Below are 15998 nucleotides of genomic sequence, written 5' to 3'. Positions count from 1 at the left end.
GTTTCCAAATCCTATTTTCAACAGTGCAATGCTTACTCATAACAGTAAAAGTAAATAACACAAATAAAAGAAAACTAACGTAAAATGTGTCTGGAAAATCAATGAATATTAAAGCAACACAAGAATTTATACTCTCAAAGACTAATTAAAATAAGATTTATATATGTCACACAAATTAAATTAAAAGTAATGTAAAATAGAGATGAAATAATCTAATATGTCACCAATTTCATGTGTATGCATATTGGTGTCTGGCGGCAAGGTTTTCTTGACCCTTTGACAGTGAGATGAATTTCTTTTTTTCCTTTTACTTTTAGGGTACAAGAAGGTTCTCAGTTTTGTTGCAAACCAAAAGTGAGCCATCAGAAACCACCAGTGTAGCGTAGTGTGCTTGCTTGAAACATGCATCAAACAAGTGAATGATGAATCTGTAGCAAAAAGGGTGAAAGAAAACACAGAGATTCTGATGAAACCAGAAAAAGAAAAAGAGAAGGGTTTGTGATGTGGATGGATAGCACATGGGAAACTACTCATGGCTACTCATCTGTATGCTATGCATGCTCCTCACTCTTACTAAACTTTTTTCTCCTTACATGGGTCCCCATTTGTCTGTGGTTACACTTTTACTTTATGTACATCTAAGTCTTCGTATACATTTCTTTTCTTTTTCTTTTCGAGTTTGACCAGTAATTACTTTTTTTCTTCTTCTTTTTTTTTCACTTGGTATATATAGACCAGTAATTATGGGTCATAGCTTTATAAAGCAAAAGAAACAATAAGATCCTTTTGCTGATCTGAAAAGGAAATCACAATTTCATGAAATGAAAATGTGTGGAGTATACATGGTTTTAAAAGAGTTAAATGACGACTAATGATACAAATATTATTCGTGTTTCAGAATTTGGGTTATTCAGAGAGGCAACTTGTTATTTCATCCTCTTTTTGTTTGATTATGAAATTTGTCAAAGTTGTTATGAATTTGTTTTCTTACGTTCTGAAAAATCAATATATGTAGTCTATTATTTTTAATAATGCTTTTTGTTGTATTAATTTCCATGAATATGATTAATTAATTTGTCATATTTCAATTGTCATATTTAATGATTAACGATACCTCTCTCATATCTTCTTCCAACTTTACCACTAAATCAATCTTTTATTTTCAATTATTTTATATTTATATATATTTAATATATTAAAGTTATATATATCAAACTATCTTGAGTTGTTGCCTCTTCATCTTAAACATATAATTTTAGACTTATCTAAATAGAATGCGACCCTTATATTCAATTATAGAGTTATTATAATTTATTGCATTATTTTTAAAATTTTATTATATATTTTTTTTTCAACATAAAAGTCTTATAAAATTTGAATTGTAATAGATAGACTTAAAAAACTTATATTGTTTAATATAATGTTTACAATAAAGATTGGTTATAAGATTTGGCAAAAGGAAATTCAATGACATAGAAGTAGTGTATTATGTGTAAAGTAATAGAAGGGGAGTGATGAAATGCATCACCCAATTGAGGAGATGAAAGAGGAAGTGATCACAAGAAAACCTAAGAAACAATGGTAAGTAAATAATAGAGGAAGGTTAGGGTGTGGGCACACCCAAAGCAATGATATAAAAGGGCCCTTGAACGTAGCAAATGTCAACCTCCCAACAAATGAAAATTATTGCCTTTAATAAGCTTTTTGGCCCGACAGAACAGAAACATAAAAGAAACACTCATCAACCCACACAGAAAGTGCCACTTTCTTTAACCCATGCAAACAATTTTTTGGTATCATAATGTAAACACACGATAATTTCAACAAATAATAAATTTTTCGATTGCAGATATTATAATAATAGATCTAACAAATAATAAATATTATTATGAAATGTTTCAAATAATTTATAAACAAAATTTTAACACATCTCTCGAACATATCATATCAGATATTAATAAGTGATCCAAAAACAATTTAATAGCATATGATATTGTAAATTTAATAACAATAAATCTTATTAAGATAAGATTTAATGGTTAGAATAAAATTAACTTCAAATCTAATTCAACCTTATAAAATTAATTTATAAAATGAAATTTGCATCATTCATTTATGTAACGTGAAATCACCTTATTTATATTTTTTATAATTCTTTTTTATATGTTAAAAAAAGTTATAATATATTTTAAAATATTAAAATATATTTTGATGTTAGAAGACAATACCGAAAACGACTCTTTCAATGGACTAACTTCACTTGATATGTATTAACCACCGCAACTCACGCATTCTACCACAAAATTAACTTCACAATGCATCTAAAGTAATTAGGCAATTATGAAAACGAGTAAATAACAGTTGAGAGTGTAATAGTAGTTACACTTTCCATTCCAAAACTATTGCACCTCGTTTAACCAAATAAGTAGGTTAGGATCATAAATGCCAATCTTCTTCATTAACCTCACCTTTTCCGAATATTCATTTTTAGAGCTTGCAAAACCCACTTCTATAAAATTATTTTATTATTGGTATTTAAGAGTATAAAATATTTGGTGTTTTACTATATAAGGGAACACACCAAAACGTTATTACCAACCAACCATCCTTATTAAGTGTCTTTCTTTCTTTCTTTTTTCTATGTTTTGCGTTGTTAATATGTAAAACCTAAAACTGAAATTTTCGTAAGGTTCATAGTTCTTACTATTATTTGTATTGGAGGCTAGCTGCATGAGATTTATATATAAGTTTTTATGTGCAACTTTTTTGACTTTTCTCAATAAATCAAACGAATGTAATTATAAGGCTACCACACAATCAAGTATAGGATTATTCAGAATCTAATCCTATCCTTCAACGCAATATTCCATGTTTCTTTATCAATTCATGTCTCAAAAACTCACTCTTATCATGTAGAGATTAATTCAATCAAACGCGTAAAATATGATATTTGTGTTTGATATGCATATTTTTCGATTGCGATCCAAATTTGTCTGGCAGTCATTGATAGGAACAATCATCGCATTCTCGAGGTATTGTCCACTTTGGAGCAGCGTGTAACTCTATCACAATTTTGTTTTTAAAAGGCGCCTCGGAGGATGAAGGAAGGAGGTAGGAGTATTTAAACTGCGTTTGACCTTAATTCTTAAACGATGTGAGACTTATTAGGTGTACCGAAATACATATTAATATTATATTGACTTTTTTATCATGGTGTTATTCTAGTAATTTAAAATTTGTGTTCCATTTTTATATTAAAAAATATATATATTAAAAAAAGACCGTGATTTATTTTTTAAATTAGGTAACTCAACCTATTTAACCTACTAATCTATATTAAATCAGATAAAGTTCATTTTTTTAAGTTGATTAGTAAGCTCATTAGATCAAGTTTCTCCACCAAATAATTAATTCTTAATGAGTAAGCCCAAATGGATGTGACAACCCATTTTGTCTAATACATAACATTTATTTTTAAGTGACTATTCAAACAAATTATTACTTATCTATTCTTACTCTATAAAGGACATTTTCTTAACCCTTTCCTCACTCTTTGCTTGTCTATATATGCCTCCTTCCCTTCTTCACTTCTTCATTGTGGTCATCACTTCTCTTTTTAGTTAAACATTGAGAAAAGCTCAAAAAATCGTTTGGGTAAACAAAAAATCATTTATACATAAATTAATTGCTTGTTTACCGACACTTTCAAATTTAAATAATTAACAAGTATATATATACTACTATTATATATTTTTGGGTTCTTTTTATTATTTTTTTCTCTTTCACATATTGTATAAATTTATATATATTTTTTCCCTTTTAAATGCAAATCATCATTTTAGGTGTGCATAAACGATTTTCCTATTTTCAATTGACTCCACTAAAACAACTAATAACTAGATAGATCAATTATAGCAAGAAGAAAGTGAAATAAACTTCTAAACATATTGTATTGTTACTACTTAAATGTTAGTTATTAATAATATATTTCCAACTTAGATAGATTAAAAAATACATTTTCAACATAGGATTCTAAACAAATGACGTCATTTTATTTTTCTTTTTGAAAACCCAAAGTTCCTTTTCCCCTATTTGGAGTACCAAGTACACTTTTTTTCTTCTTTAAAGAAAACTGATCAGTTCGGACCACACAGATTGATTCCACCACAAAATCTGTGATTCTGTTAAAAACAAGTCATAAGGTTGGTTTTGTAAAGAACAGGTAAAAAATTAACAGAAGCAGTAATTTTGGTTTTTATTAACATCTTAATATAACTTAATATCCTAACATCCCTGATTATATATGCATACTAAAAACAAGGTTATCATAAATTATTACATACATAGCAACGTATTAGGCATATAATATTATAATACTACTAATTGTGTCATTCCACTCCATTAGTGGTATAAGCAACCATACAAAACACATAAACAATCTTGATATACCTATACGTAGTGCATATACACTTCTCCTTAATATAACAATTTTCAAAATAAAAGATAGTTTATAACTACGTCCAAGAGACCTATAATATGCAAAATACATATTCATATACTAATATAAATTTACTCTTCTAGAAATAACTACTCCTATTCTCACCTCCATTACTATTTGCACCATTACATGTCACGCATATCATGTAATCAGAGCAAAAGAAAAACACAACCAATAGAAAGAAAATGATAAGTTAGTAAAATTGAAAAATTTGTAATTGCAAATGCTACAAAATGAGGTAGGAAAAGAATAATAATTCTGAAATAATTTAGTTGATTATTTGAGGAATAAAACATAGGTATTTAACAAGGAAGAAATATACTAATTAATAAAATATATATCCTGAAATAAAGATTTTAAATCAGGAGAAAATCTACCAAATCCTAACCTAAATCCATTAATTATAGGGATTTCAAATAATCTCTATATTTATTGTACAATTAACATATAATATTTAAGCATATTCTGACATCACTGTCCCCTCAAGCCGAGGAATAGATATGTCATTCCTATATTGTTTATGAGATTGTAGAAAATTGATTTATTCAGGTTTTTCGTTAGCACATGAGTTATCTATCACTTGGACAGAATGTGTGACATGCATACTAGACCTCCTAATTTTTATTTGATGAAGTGTCTACTCGATGGGATTATGTGCAATGTTTATTGTAGACTTATTGTTACAATAGAGCTTCATGAGACTCTCCAAATTAATCTTCAAGTCATTTAAGATAATTTTTATCTATAATAACTCACATATTCCTTGAGCGATTGACCAAAATTTTGATTCAGCTAATGATATAGCCACCACGTTACATCTTTTACTCATCTGTCACTAGGTTTCCACCCAAGAAAGTATGACATCAGTTGTTGATCTTCTATCAACAAGAGAAACAACATAGTCTACGACATGTATGCTTTAAGATTAAGTCTTTCATTCTTTTCGAACAAAATTCCCTTTTCGAGATTGCCCTTCAAATAATGCAGAATCTTGTAACCAAGTTGAAGATGAGATTCCTTCAGTTCATGCATGAACTAGCTTATTACATTTACAGAATAAGCAATGCCTGATTTGTAGTGTGTTAGATATATTAATTTTCCAACCAATCTCTGGTACATCTTTTTGCTTATGGTTGGTTCCTCTTCAGTTTTGTGTAGCTTGAGATTAGGATCCATTGGAGTTTATGTGGGTCTGCACCCAATAGTTCTTGTTGGAATATAAAGATTCCCTAGTTAGAATATTTTACTTTAATCCCTATGAAATACTTAAGTCTTCCAAACTCTTTTAAATCAAATTCCTGGATCAGTCTGAAAATATTTCAATTGGTGGCTCAGGTACATATGTAATAAAGGGCTTAGATTGGTCATGAAGATCTTCCGAAAATTGTTCTATGGTTTTTGAGAAAAAAAAAGGCTTAGTTTCAAAGAAAGTGAAATCTACAAAGATATACCATATTTTAGTGGCAAGATTATAACACCTATAACCTTTTTTAGTTGTTGAATAACCAAGAAAGATGCTTAACAGCCTGGGATCAAGTTTATCTCAGTTTTGACCATTAGAGGTCTTGAAGCGAGGGAAAACAACTATTTAGTAATTCAACTGGACTCTTATTTTCAAGGGTACGTGAGGAAAGTGTATTTATGATATATGAGTAAGTGGGAATAGCTTCTCCTAGTAACTTTTTAGAACTTTCCCTTAAAAGATAAGTGCTCATGTTGTGTTAAAAAGATGCCCATTTCTCTCTTTGTCACTCCATTTTGTTTAGGGGTAACACATGAGGAATCATGAATGATCCCATCAGATTGGAAATAAGAGGACAATGTTTGGTTGAAATAGTCCTTAGCATTGTTTGTTAGGAATCCAAGTGTGAATCTAAGTTTCACATTTACCAGAAATGAGAAAGTAGAGCACTATATAAGAAGACCCATAAACCCATTGCCTTAAGGTTTTGGGTTGAGAGTTTAGGATTTAGGATTTAGGGTTAGACATAAACGGTTTAATATTAACAATAAGCTAATTTTTAATCATTGAGCGAAATATGGGAATTATAGTGCTTACATAAGACTTTTGATTAAGCAAATAAAGCCAAGTAACCCTAGTATAATCATCAATAAGAGTTGGAAACCAACGAGCCCTGAAAATATTTGGTACAGTAGATAATTCCTATATGTCACCATGAATCAATTGGAAAGGTTGAGAGATTCTATCATTGCTACTAAGAAAAGATGTGTGAGCATGTTTAGCTAATTCAAAAGACTAAAGTCACTGTGATAGAAAATTATATCTTGATAATTAAATTCTGGAAGAAAATTTTTTTTGAATCAAATGTTCGATGATTTGAATCTTAGGAAATAATTGATGAATGGTCTGTTTTTTTTAATTGCAAAGTATATTTATATATTTATATATCAAACCATCTCCCATCATCACCATAACCACAAACCTCACATAAGTCCTTACCCCATTTAGATGTTTAGTGTTTTCTAGTTTTTTCATTTAAATCTCTCCCAGAACCATATTTTGAATCTAAGATATCCTTCCACAAGCCTTTTTCTTCCATACCTAATCTCCACTTCCATTTTGCTAATAAAGGTTTGTTAAATAGTTCTATATCTCCACATAAGGTTTCCCACTTTATCCAAGCAATTTTTATGCCTTCATTTTCCCAACCCCAAAGAAAATTTGTTTGAAGGTTCTTTACGATATTGCAAATGCCTATTGGTCTTTATAAAATGAAAAATAATAAAAAGGCAAGGCGGTGATCAATGATTTTATTAGACATATTCATTTGGCAAATGATAAAAACCTTCATTTCCATCTAGACAACTTGTTTTTAATTTCCAGAACAACTAGATGCCAAAAAGATAGCTTTGTTGGGTATCTCCTATAGTCATACCTAGGTATTTGAATGATACTTCAATTGTATTGGAATTTATACTTTTTAGTACCTTTTTAATTCTTATTTATCCACTCCCCTCGTTCCAATTTTGCTTTTATAAAAGTTAAATTTGATTTATTGTGAAACTTATTGCATTAAAAGTTCAAATGTAGAGGCATATTGCACAAAATTTCCTTAACATGAAATTGTGACGTTTGAGAGAGCAAAATTGAAATAAAGTTTGAACTCATTCACAAAAAGAAAAAGGATGTCATGAGCATCAGCTGATTCAGAATTGAGTCTTGAAGAATGACATTGAAAGGTCCAAGCTGAAAATAAATTAAATGAATTAATCAAGTCATTCCTTATCAAGAAGATTATGATGAAGAGTTGTAATTTGAATTCTCAACAACTAGCTAAAGCGACAACTATATAATGGATGTAGAGCCATACAAGAATAATACGAACAAAAGAATAGAGAAACAACAAAAGTGTTGAGAAATTGTCATATTAATAGTGTTTTGAGAAATATTGAGTTGAGAGCTTGAATATTGTAAAATCCTTCATTAAGTGAAGTTGTAACCTATGAGCTTTATTATACACTCTTGCTATGAGAGGGTTAAATGATAAGTCATTGTAATTAAGAGTTTTTTATCTTAAGAAAATATTGAGAAGGATACTTGAAGAGGTTGATACTTGGTATAGCATGAAGGGGACTCGAAATGGGAAAAGATAGAATGGAGGTAGGTGTAGTGGCTACATTGGCAAAGCTTGTGGTGACCACCGACGTCGCCGTTGGTGGCTCCAGTTCAATGAAAGGTGGTCATCGACTAAGTGAGGGTTGCTCGTGTTGTGAATGAGGAAGGGAGAGAACCCTCCCACATGAATAAGAGGAAGGGATTAAGGTTTGGACCTTAATCAAGTGTAACTAAAAACATGACACGTGTTCAAAAACGGTGGGTGGCGTGACATACCTTTTGCCACGTCAAAAAATAAATAGATTAACGCAGTCGATCATTGAGGATTAAATCCATGCATTTCTTAATTATGTGGACCTAACAAGATCAAATTTGAAATAAAAACTAAAACCAAAATCATGTTATATTTTATGGACCATAAAAGTAGTTAACCCTTTAAATTATAGTTTTATAGTTAGTTTATCAAATAATCTAAATACTTAAAAATATATTTAAATTATAAGTTAGATTAGTGATAAATAATTCATATAATTACATACTATTATTTATATCTATTTCTATATTTATATTTTAATTTACATGAATAGGTTTACAATCTTTTAAATTTGCTTTCGGCTAAATTTTGTAATTATATTTGTCTAATATAAAGAGATGAAACAACAAAAATATTATTTCTTAAGGATTTTGTAACAAAATAATCTCATTTTTAAATATAGTTTAGATATTTATACCAAAAAACTATTTAGATATATAAATTAAAATTAAATTTATGATAAATATACAATTATACACTGTTATTCATAATTATTTTATTTAAAATAATAAGTTTAAAATATTTAAAATAATTACAAACAAATTAAAAAAAACTAGACCATGGAATAAAAACTAACACACAACTCATTTATTATATTTAGTTATTGACAAGGAATAAAAATAAAGAAAATAAAAAATAATATTATTGTTATAAGTATAAAATTTTCTCACTGATTTATATTTTTTTAAATGACATACTTTTATATTTTACGAAACTAATGATAATTTGTAAGTTTTCTTTTTTTTCTAATAAGGTTTGGACCTGACCTTATTAGAGGGTCTAGGATTAGCCCGCGTAGTACCCCCAAGACCTCTTTTCAACCACTTACCTATTCATTACGTTTCCCTTCTCAGAAATTGTTTCCCTCCTCCTTCACAGTACTGAAACATAAAGCTCTGCTAGGGCATAAGCTTCTTATCCTTTAAGCTAGTTGAGCTCATTTTTCTCCATGTAAGTTGAGCTCAAACCTATGTTTGTCTCTTTTTCCAGTTTAGGTGCTTTAGTTTATGTCTTGAGTTCTCTCTAGAACCTCATCCTCGACCTTGTGTTCTATTTTCAACTTTTAAGTTGTCGTTATGTTGTGGTAAGCTTCTGTTAGGGTTCCCTTCCCCTGCAGTTTTCATTTTCCAGGTAAGGGAAGCTAGGATTTAAAGCTTTTTGTAAAAGTTGCATGTTTTTGGGTTCTGATTTGTGTTTCTAGTGCATGTTTGATGTTTGTGTTGTATGAAAATGAATTGGATGTGGTTTTGCTTGAGTTTTTGGATCTTCATGTTCGAATAGGTGTCAAAACCTGCAAATTTTTCCCAGACGAGCAGGTCTCGCCTAAGCGAAAGTAGTAGAGGCTCACTTAGGTTTTTCTGCTCGAGTTGTTGCTCAGGCGATGAGCTTCAGTTTTGAGCGAGAGTAATCTTGCTCAGGCGAGAACTCACAGAAACCTGCAATGCTCACTATTCGAGCTCTTGCTCAAGCGAGAACGCCTAGCTTAAGCAAGAACACTCTGTTGCTTGAGCGAGATAGGTGCAGGGCTGCGTTCTTTTAATTGTTCTCCATTATTGATGGTTGTTTAACTCATTAATAACATGATAAATAATGTTAAGCATGTATGTTTTATGTGATGTAATGAGACTGAAGTTGATGTCTTGGTATGAAATGAGACATGACTTGGTTGGACATTGGCATGAGATTATAATGCTTGAGATGGCATGTGGAATGTTGATGATAAAAGAGTTTCACGGAAAACTCTAGGGGATGGTGTGGTTAGTGTATACCTTAATATAGGAGATGTCTAGATAAATGAAGGTATCCTGAATAGGGATGTCAAAAAAATCCGTACCCGCGGGTATCCGCGGATAAAACCCGCAACGGGTAGGAAATGGATATTAAAAATGGATACCCGTTACCCGCGGGTATGGGTATTTTTGATACCTGCATGTTAACGGGGCGGGTACGGATATCATAGTATTTGTACCCGTGGATACTCGTACCCGCTAAACTTTACCTTATATATATATATATATATATATATATATATATATATATATATAAACAACATTATGAGTCTTCATCCAATAATGGTGGTCAGATTCTTACCCCACAAATGAGTAAATTACTTCCATATATTGTGAAGGTATTGATGTGTCTCTAAGACTGGTTATGGACCAACATGGAAGGTAATAAAATTAACACTTTTACTTAGATATTTTAATTAAGTGATTGTTAGAAATTTTTACTGAACTTCTTATGTTTTAAGGCTCTTCTAGATTAAAATTGGACAACATGAAACTTTATACAATGTTGCAAGAGGTGGACATTGATGAAGTTAGTAATTTCTTTAATATTTTATTCAAAAATAAACTACAATATAAATTGGTAGTGATTTTTTATTTGTTTGTTTTTCAATAATCAATCGGAGAAAGGGGACTTGTTGATCTAAGCACTAACTATAGTTAAATATTTATTTTTTAAAATATTTTTGTAAATACCCGCGGATACCCGTGGATACCCGCGGATATGAAAAAAATAGACGGGTACCCACATAACGAATACCCGACGGATATGGATATGGGTACGGGGCAAATATTTATCCAGCGGGTAGGGTACGGGGGAGCTACTACCCGTACCCTACCCGCCCCGTTGACATCCCTAATCCTGAACTCTAATAATCGTTCACACTCACATAGAGTAGAATGATTTATGTTGTGAGAGTGGTAGGAGGTCCCAGTCTTTGGCAGGATAACGACCTTAGATAATCAGGGGATTAACCCTAGGGTGTGATTGGGTGATAACCTCTTGTGTCTAGACTTTACAGAGTTTAGAAACTAGTACAAGTGCATACTTCCTTTAGAATTTTATATCAAGATTATAATCCGGATAATTGAGTCATAGAGTCATGTTTGTTTGTTATTACATGATCGAAGGCCTACTACTTTGTTTGTTTATATCCTTATTTAACATTTACTTGCTCTATAACATGATTAAAATATTCACTCTAGTTTACCTCTCTGTTTAGTGTATGTTTCTCTGTTTGACTTTTCCTTTTTGCAATGATCACCAATTTATTGGTGTGAATAGATGTGGAAACCCCTAGTGGTCATTAGGATGATGGAAATGTTGCAATTTAGTTAGTCACGAGTTGGTGTTGGCTCATTAATATTTTGGATAATTCTATTTATGGCGTTGCAGAGTGACTTTGCTTTCTTTTCTAGTAATTTGTGTATAACTGTAATGGTAAATCTATTATACTCCTTGTCTTGTGCTCTATTTATGTATAACTATGTGATGTTTCTAGAAATTTATTCCATTTAAATTGGATGTCACAATATTAATCATAAAATTATTGTGTAAAATTTAACTTCATATATTTCTATTTTTTAGACATACAAAATTAAAATTACTTTTAAAAAAGATTAATATTTTAAAATTAATATTTTGATACAACTTATTTAAATTTATTTTTTAGAAATACCAAATTTATTTACATTAATATTTTATTATGTACTAAAAAACATTTTATCTAAATTTATATTTTAAAGATTTATTTTTAAATAATTTTATTTAAATTTAAAAAAATTAAAATTAATAATATAGATATCTATAGATATTTGCATGTATAAAAGAAACTTGCACGAATATTTAATGAGTAATGGGACACTATCTCTATCTCAACTTGTTCACATGCTAAAATTTTATTATGTTTGATTTAGTTGTTTTGGAAAGTAAAGGAAGTTATTTATGTTTTGTATTTAACCTTATCTTATATAGTCAAAGTGTCATATTTTATGTAGAACCATGTATTGTTTGAACACATTTCAAATGTTTGAGTTTGAAAGAAATATTAATTGAGATGAAATTTGTGTAGTTTAATAAAATTTAATTTTTATATCTTATTAGTTTTGTGTTAAAATATTTAACTACCAGATAATTTAGTTCAAGCAGTGATTGCCTTAATGAATTTGAATAACTAAAATGAAATTGGAATAAACGAAAGCTAGTGTCTAAATAAATTGTAAATTATATTAATAACATAAGGTTGATCTTCTCAAAGTTTCTCCCAAAGAAAAAATAGAATAGGAGAGTTAGATCTTATTTTTAAAACAAAAATAATACTGCAATTTAATTTCTAATAAAACCAATTTTTCGTTCAATCGAATCAATTTTCCGTGAAGTTAAAAAAGTTATTTTTTTTGTATGAGAAAATTTATTATAAATTTAATGTAAACTTTAATTTATATTTTGGATTAAATATGTTTTAAGTTTGAGTGAATTTTAGAATTAGTCCTTTTTTTAAACTTTATACCAATTTAGTCCTTTATTTATAAAGATACGTGAATTTAATCCTTCTTATCAAATTTTGTCAAATTTATTTGACATTTTAAACGCATTAATTAATCAAAAGTTTTGAAGAAGGACTAATTCCAAATTTCACTAAAACTTGAAAAAGCAAAAACATATTTATCACTTATATTTTTTATATGATAAGTCATTCTGAATACTGGCATTTCAAAAATATCTTTAATATATAAATTAGGAAAAATCTTTGATATAGAAATCGTAACTCTAGGTGATCTTTATAATTTTGGTATATATATATATATATATATATATATATATATATATATATATATATAAATTAAAAAATTACTTCATAACCTACACATGCAAGTATTCTGCAATAACCATTATACACAAAAACAAATATGCATACGACCAACATATTGAACTTAATTTATGATTATTTTTTAAACATTTGTATTTACGTAAAATATTCCAAAATGTGCGAAAGTCTCCAATGGCTGAGCTCAAATTGTGTCCATTACTGTTTCATTCCAAGCATATCCAAAATCAATCCATTACAATAACAAAATCCGGCATCACTGCATGTAACTCAACACAAACAAAAGGATCTTCTATTTTATAGCAGCAACACAAAACCTACTACCATCTAATTTCATTCCACAACCGAATGAGGACAAGTTGTTATCACTCTGTCATTATAGGTTTGTTCTCACTGGCTTTGGGTTTCTGCTCTTTTGGCTTCTGCTCCTCTGATTTCCTGAGACAAAACAATTTGATAAACCTTCAATATAATCTCGAAAACAAGACCAACACATCACTGTATAGTGGAAAAAGATTAATCCATCATGTCATCACAAAACAGAATTTAGTTCACGCAACACTAAGGCACATTTATTATAAATGACAATCTGTAACTGATAGAAGTCCAATGAATCTGATAATTCATAAATCTGAGAGTAGTCTCGGAATTGAAGTAAGTTTATAACACATAAAAGTGCTCGATAATATACAAATGATTACAAATTTGTTAAATTGATTTCATTGTACACACATTCAAAAAGGTCAAACGTAAAAGCAAGATAAACTTTGGTTTCCATTGGGATAAAAACACACTAATAATTAACTACAAAACCTTTGTTTTCTCAGATAATTCTATTTATTTTGAGATAAGAAAACTAAAACATATTTCAGAACTGAATAAATAAAAAATGTCTACTTCAAAAAATGCAAGAGTGCATGTATGGAGGGAGAACAGCAGAATCAACCAATGATAAGAGAAGATGGAAAGGTCAATCATTTGTAGCAACGCTAGTAAAGATATAGACAAATTTGTTAACATCCAAACAAAATAAAAAACACTGACATTAAACTATTAAACTACATATTAATCATCAAGTCATGGCCACACGAACAATTATATAACGTCAAATTTCATGACAGGTTCTCGTCAATTAGTATAGAGACAACAGAATGTGCTATCAACAGCAAAACAGGATTACAAAATTTCCATCATTACAAAGTGTATAATTTATTTTCCCTGCTAATGCAACCATACATTAAGACCACGAGAAATAAAACAAATTAGTGTTATATCTCCGTATAGGGTGTACCAGATAAGAAAAAATGACACTATTCATCTTTGTTCGCAAGTGTACCATGGGAACAGAAATTCGAGAAAATGATTTACAACTCTATTTACTCAATCCATTATTTCAAATTAACCTTCTCAAAATCTTTTTCAGTGAATTTGAATACTTCAAGCAGCCAAAGAAAAACTCCTTCAGTGGATGCAAATTTCACATTTAATATCCAAAACCATTAGCTGACCCCATGTAGTAGATTAAGAATCATTAATTTGTTACTTGCTCTATAGGCCTACTTATCAGTATACACACACCATTGCAGCCTATAGCACCACCACCATGGTGGGCCTCCCTAACAAATTTGTTACTGTGATTAAGAAAAAAATCAACCAGGCAATTCCACTATGGCGGCTATGGTGCCTCCATTTGACAACATTGCATCCTAAACCAATCTAATTGTCATTCTCACAGCAGCCATTAGTGATAACTCCTTTGGTCAATAATTCAACATATCGAATTGCAGATGCCCTCATGAGCAAAAACGAAAGTCACATAACAGTTCACTTGCAATCATAAAATTGAACAGAATGAATTTAAAAAATATTGTCACATGAAGTTATGCAAAGCCACTTGCTGAAGATTGAAAGTCTTTATATTTCATTTTCTGACAAAAGAAAAGAAACCCACTATGTCCGGACCTCTTCCCAAATACGCCCAAAAACACAACTTGTTGTCGCACAATGAATGTCTAAGCGTGTCTGTGTTCTTTCTTCTTTATTTTAATGGCGAAGGATGCGACAAACACAGAAACTAAAAAACAGATATACATACAATAAAAAATTTATATATCTACAAATAAAACGAACTTAGACAAACAAGAAAATGGTAATAGCTCAAAAACCGAAGGCAAATAACAAAAGACAAACAATTCAATACATTCGAATTCCTCAACGGTTTACCGAAAGGAAGAGAGAAAGCACAAACCTCTTATCAGAGGAGCCACCCTTCTGACTAAGGAAGGATCGGAAAAGTGGAGAGTTAACGTCGTAAATCATTTTCGTTTTCTGATGACAAAGATGAAAACCCTAATTCTTTCTTCCTCTGCACTTTGCAGTTCCTGCAACTTTCCAAATTTATTCTAGTTCGAGAGCCCGAACGACTGTCTTTGGGCTAAACTCATACATTCAAGGCCCAGGTTAATATAAGACACTGACATTGTATTTCTATTACTTTTCTTTTTTATTTAAGATAGCTTCGTACATTTTTTTTTAAATCTTCCGAGAAAACAAAATAATAATAATGGTTACATAAAAAAAAAATAATGGGTGATTTGAAGTGAATTATAATGTAGTGTGTTGTTGAGATCTGTATGCAAATATTTTTAATATTTGTATAATTTATTTCCACTTTTTATTATAAAACAATTAAATAAAATAGGAATATAAGATGTATATATAAATTTTATATATATATATATATATATATATATATATTGTTAGAGATGATATTATCAAACTAGTGGAACCAGATTGTTCTTATTTCATAAGTTATGAAATTAAAAATGTTGACACATAATAGTTTGGCTAGCATTAAAGCATGTTATTGGATTATATTATCTAAGATATAGTGGAAACAAAGAGTACAAATAAAGAATATGAAGGGAAAAGATGTGGAGAATATGGTTACAAGGCACAATGAATTAATCATCAATTTTTTTTTCACCTCCACATA

General features: G+C 29.7%; 1 protein-coding gene across 1 annotated transcript; it reads right to left on the bottom strand.

The window, feature by feature from the left end:
• Window positions 1-13161: 13161 nt before the first annotated feature.
• Window positions 13162-15444, bottom strand: LOC114183784 (wound-induced basic protein). The gene is made up of 2 exons (XM_028070916.1): window positions 15252-15444; window positions 13162-13441 (listed from the first exon to the last, which is right to left on the bottom strand). The coding sequence occupies exons 1-2, from the start codon at window positions 15320-15322 to the stop codon at window positions 13369-13371; spliced, it is 144 nt and encodes a 47-aa protein (XP_027926717.1). The 5' UTR covers window positions 15323-15444; the 3' UTR covers window positions 13162-13368.
• Window positions 15445-15998: the final 554 nt, after the last annotated feature.

Source organism: Vigna unguiculata, chromosome 5 (genome assembly GCF_004118075.2).
Source record: "Vigna unguiculata cultivar IT97K-499-35 chromosome 5, ASM411807v1, whole genome shotgun sequence".
NCBI lineage: Eukaryota > Viridiplantae > Streptophyta > Magnoliopsida > Fabales > Fabaceae > Vigna > Vigna unguiculata.
Note: the sequence above shows the minus strand (reverse complement) of the source record. Positions and strands in the feature narration are given on the sequence as shown.